Raw genomic sequence first — 3,439 nt, forward strand, 5'->3', positions numbered from 1 at the left:
TCATTCTGACAGCGGTGCATAATCTGTCCTCCTCTGCACTGTGCCGTATTCTGTCAAGTAAGAGTGAAAGCACTGGTGATTTCATGTAACAAGGCCAGTTTTTGCTTGGCCATCTGTTACCATTCTTTGCAGTCTACTTACCTCCCCAGGAGACCTCCAGTTAGAAGCAAACTCTCTCTTTTTTCTTTTTTTCCCCCCTTTTTTTCTTCTTCTTTTCTTTCTTTGAACAAGGAAGAAAAGAGAATCTCAGTGTAAATACCTTTACACCACAAGGCTGGTTGTTTTTTGAGAATGATGAAGTGTCCAGAGTGCCCAAGTAGCTTTCATGATCTACTGCACTGTTTATCTCAGTTCAAATAGTGTTATGTTTTCGTGTGTATATATTTAGGAAAGGGAGGAAGCAGCCAGTGCAAATGGCTGAGAAGTGCATTCTGTAACTGCAGGTACTTTCTGTGTGTTCCAGTGTCAGTGATGGAGCCTCCCGCCCGCAGCACTGTGCACCTGAGCGACTGGCAGAAAAGTTACTTTGCTATTACCTCTGGCACCTGCACACCCGGACAGAAGGCAGATGAATACCGTGCCAAAATCCTGCGTATTCAGTATGCATGGGCAAACTCCGAGATCTCCCAGGTCTGTGCTGCCAACCTGTTTAAAAAATACGCAGAGAAATACTCTGCAATTATTGACTCTGACAACATCGAGACTGGCTTGAATAACTATGCTGAAAACATTTTGACTTTGGCAAAGTGTCAGCAAAATGACAGTGACAAGTGGCAATCTGCCTTGACAACAGATAATGTGTTTGAATTAAAGTGTGTGCAAGAGAGGATGCAGGCTGGCAAAATTTTCCAGAGCTCTCGGATGGCACCGACAGATGCCTGTGTACAAGCTGATAAAGGGGTCAGTGCCTCTACTGCTCCAGCTCTTCCTAAACTCGGTGTCTGCGGCAGTACCGGAGAGACTGAGCCCTGTGCTGGCCCAGCAAAATGTGCAAGTCAGGGACCAGATCTTCTTGAGCATCCCTCATGTTCAAAGTCTTTTCAAAGCAGTGTGCCTCCTGTGTCCAAAACTTCAGATACACTTCTTGCTGCTTCAGCCTCCTTAAGCAAACAGGTTCATCCAGGTTTCCAGGCAACTCCGCTGTTTGGAAGTAAAGAAGCTACAAGTAGTAGTTCTCTGAAAATGTCAGGTAACTGTTGTGATGGACAAAATGTGTCTCTTTTCAACCAGTCAGCTGTACCTACATGGTCTGCAAATTCTGGGAAAAGAAAAACATTCTATGGCCTGGCTGATGAAGGCAGCACAGTTATTCCTAGCCTTGTTCCATGCCAGCCTTCCACTAGTACAGAAACCAGTAGTTTTACTGGGCATAGAAACAGAAGTGAAGAGAGCAGTGTTCCTGGTTTTAGAACTGCAAAAGAAAAGCTGTGGATGGATCAGCAAAAGAAGACTCAAAACCTACCCCAGCGTGCAGCAGTCTCGTCATATGGAGGTGTAAAAAAATCACTGGGTGCAGGCAGGTCTCGGGGTGCATTTGGCAAATTTGTTCCTCCATTTGCAAAACAAGATGGAAATGAAAATGGAGGAGCACAGTGTAAACCTCATACAAGAGGACCAACAGATCTATTGCTGCCTGTGGATGAACAGCTGAAAAACATAGAACCCAAAATGGTTGAACTCATTATGCATGAAATCATGGACCATGGGCCTGTGGTCAACTGGGATGACATTGCTGGAGTTGAATTTGCTAAGGCTACTATAAAGGAAATAGTAGTTTGGCCTATGCTGAGGCCAGACATCTTCACTGGGTTACGTGGTCCTCCCAAAGGAATTCTTCTCTTTGGCCCCCCTGGGACTGGCAAGACTCTTATAGGCAAGTGCATTGCATGCCAGTCTGGAGCAACTTTTTTTAGCATCAGTGCCTCTTCTCTGACTTCCAAATGGGTAGGAGAGGGGGAAAAGATGGTCCGTGCGCTCTTCGCTGTGGCACGATGTCAACAGCCAGCAGTGATTTTCATCGATGAAATTGATTCTCTATTGTCCCTGCGTGGAGAGGGGGAGCACGAGTCGTCGAGAAGAATAAAAACTGAATTTCTGGTCCAGCTAGATGGAGCAAGAGCCTCCTCTGAAGATCGTATTCTAGTGGTTGGAGCAACAAATCGACCCCAAGAAATCGATGAAGCTGCCCGAAGGAGACTGGTGAAGAGACTGTACATCCCTCTCCCAGAAGCCTCAGCCAGGAAGCAGATTGTTACCCGTCTAATGTCAAAGGAGCACTGCTCACTGAGTGAAGAGGAAATTGACCTCATAGTTAAGAAATCAGATGGGTTTTCTGGGGCAGACATGACACAGCTCTGTCAAGAAGCTTCTCTGGGCCCTATCCGCAGTCTCCAGTCCATGGACATCACAACCATCATGCCAGACCAAGTGCGGCCGATCGCTTTTGTGGACTTTGAGAGTGCCTTCAGAACCGTGCGGCCCAGCGTCTCCTCGAAGGACCTGGAGCTCTATGAAACCTGGAACCAAACATTTGGCTGTGGTAGATGAATTGCATCCTAGCTGTTAAATTTCTTTAGCACTGCCATGTGTTAAACCCATGGTAATTTATAATGTATGCACTTCATTTTGTTTCTCTCTTGGAATTAAACCTTCTTATGTTATTCAGGCAGATGTCCAGGCCCTGGCCTGAGGCTTTGCCAGCTGAAAAGCCCATGAAGAACTGCTGGTCACAATAGAAGAAATTGCTGAATGCTAGTAGCAGTGAGAAGACAACATTTACAGCTGACTGCTGTGAAAGGTGGATGAATTTCACTGAAGTTTAAGGGGAAGGTGGTCAAGCCTCTCATATAATTGAAGGGAGTAGTGGGAGGAACCCTGCAAGGCACACCATGCTCTATCAGTAGGGGATCCAAGTAATACCAGAATACTAATTATAGGTAGGGATGTAGCAAAACTGGGACTGATGGGGAAAAGTTGTTACAGGTGCATTGTTTGGGAGGAGATGAGAGCAAAGGAAAGGGCCAAGGTGGATGTGCACATGTATGGAAAAATAGAAGTGGAGATAAAAGGGGATGGTCTCATGTGACCAGTGCTGTTGTCTGACAGCCTTGTGACACATCATTGTAGTCTATCCTATCTTCTTATTAAAACTTTTTCTGATGATTTTCTGCATCACCTTGCTTTCTGTGCTGCATCAGCATGTGTGGATGTGTTTTATTGGGAGATCTGGACACACACAACTGGAGAGGAGGCCGTGGGTCATAGGAGCTCTAGGATCTGGGGCCAGCCATGGAGCAGCCAGTGTGTTTACAACCAGATGCTGTAGGGATCCCTCTGTGTGTGTGCAAACTTCACTGACAAAACTCATTGGCAAACATCAGGCTGGATTAGCTGGCAAGTAGAGGGAGAGAGCCCAGGTATAAGCCAGTGGAAGGGTGAG

The 3,439-nt window shown here is 46.2% G+C and overlaps 1 protein-coding gene across 1 annotated transcript; it reads left to right on the forward strand.

Moving 5' to 3' along the window:
* Nucleotides 1-468: 468 nt before the first annotated feature.
* On the forward strand, nucleotides 469-3,167 carry FIGNL1 (fidgetin-like 1). The gene is made up of 2 exons (XM_009077624.1): nucleotides 469-2,656; nucleotides 3,106-3,167. Exon 1 carries the CDS (start codon nucleotides 472-474, stop codon nucleotides 2,545-2,547), a length of 2,076 nt encoding a protein of 691 aa, XP_009075872.1. The 5' UTR covers nucleotides 469-471; the 3' UTR covers nucleotides 2,548-2,656; nucleotides 3,106-3,167.
* The last annotated feature ends 272 nt before the right edge of the window (nucleotides 3,168-3,439 follow it).

This window comes from Acanthisitta chloris, unplaced genomic scaffold, assembly GCF_000695815.1.
Source record: "Acanthisitta chloris isolate BGI_N310 unplaced genomic scaffold, ASM69581v1 scaffold28256, whole genome shotgun sequence".
Taxonomy (NCBI): domain Eukaryota; kingdom Metazoa; phylum Chordata; class Aves; order Passeriformes; family Acanthisittidae; genus Acanthisitta; species Acanthisitta chloris.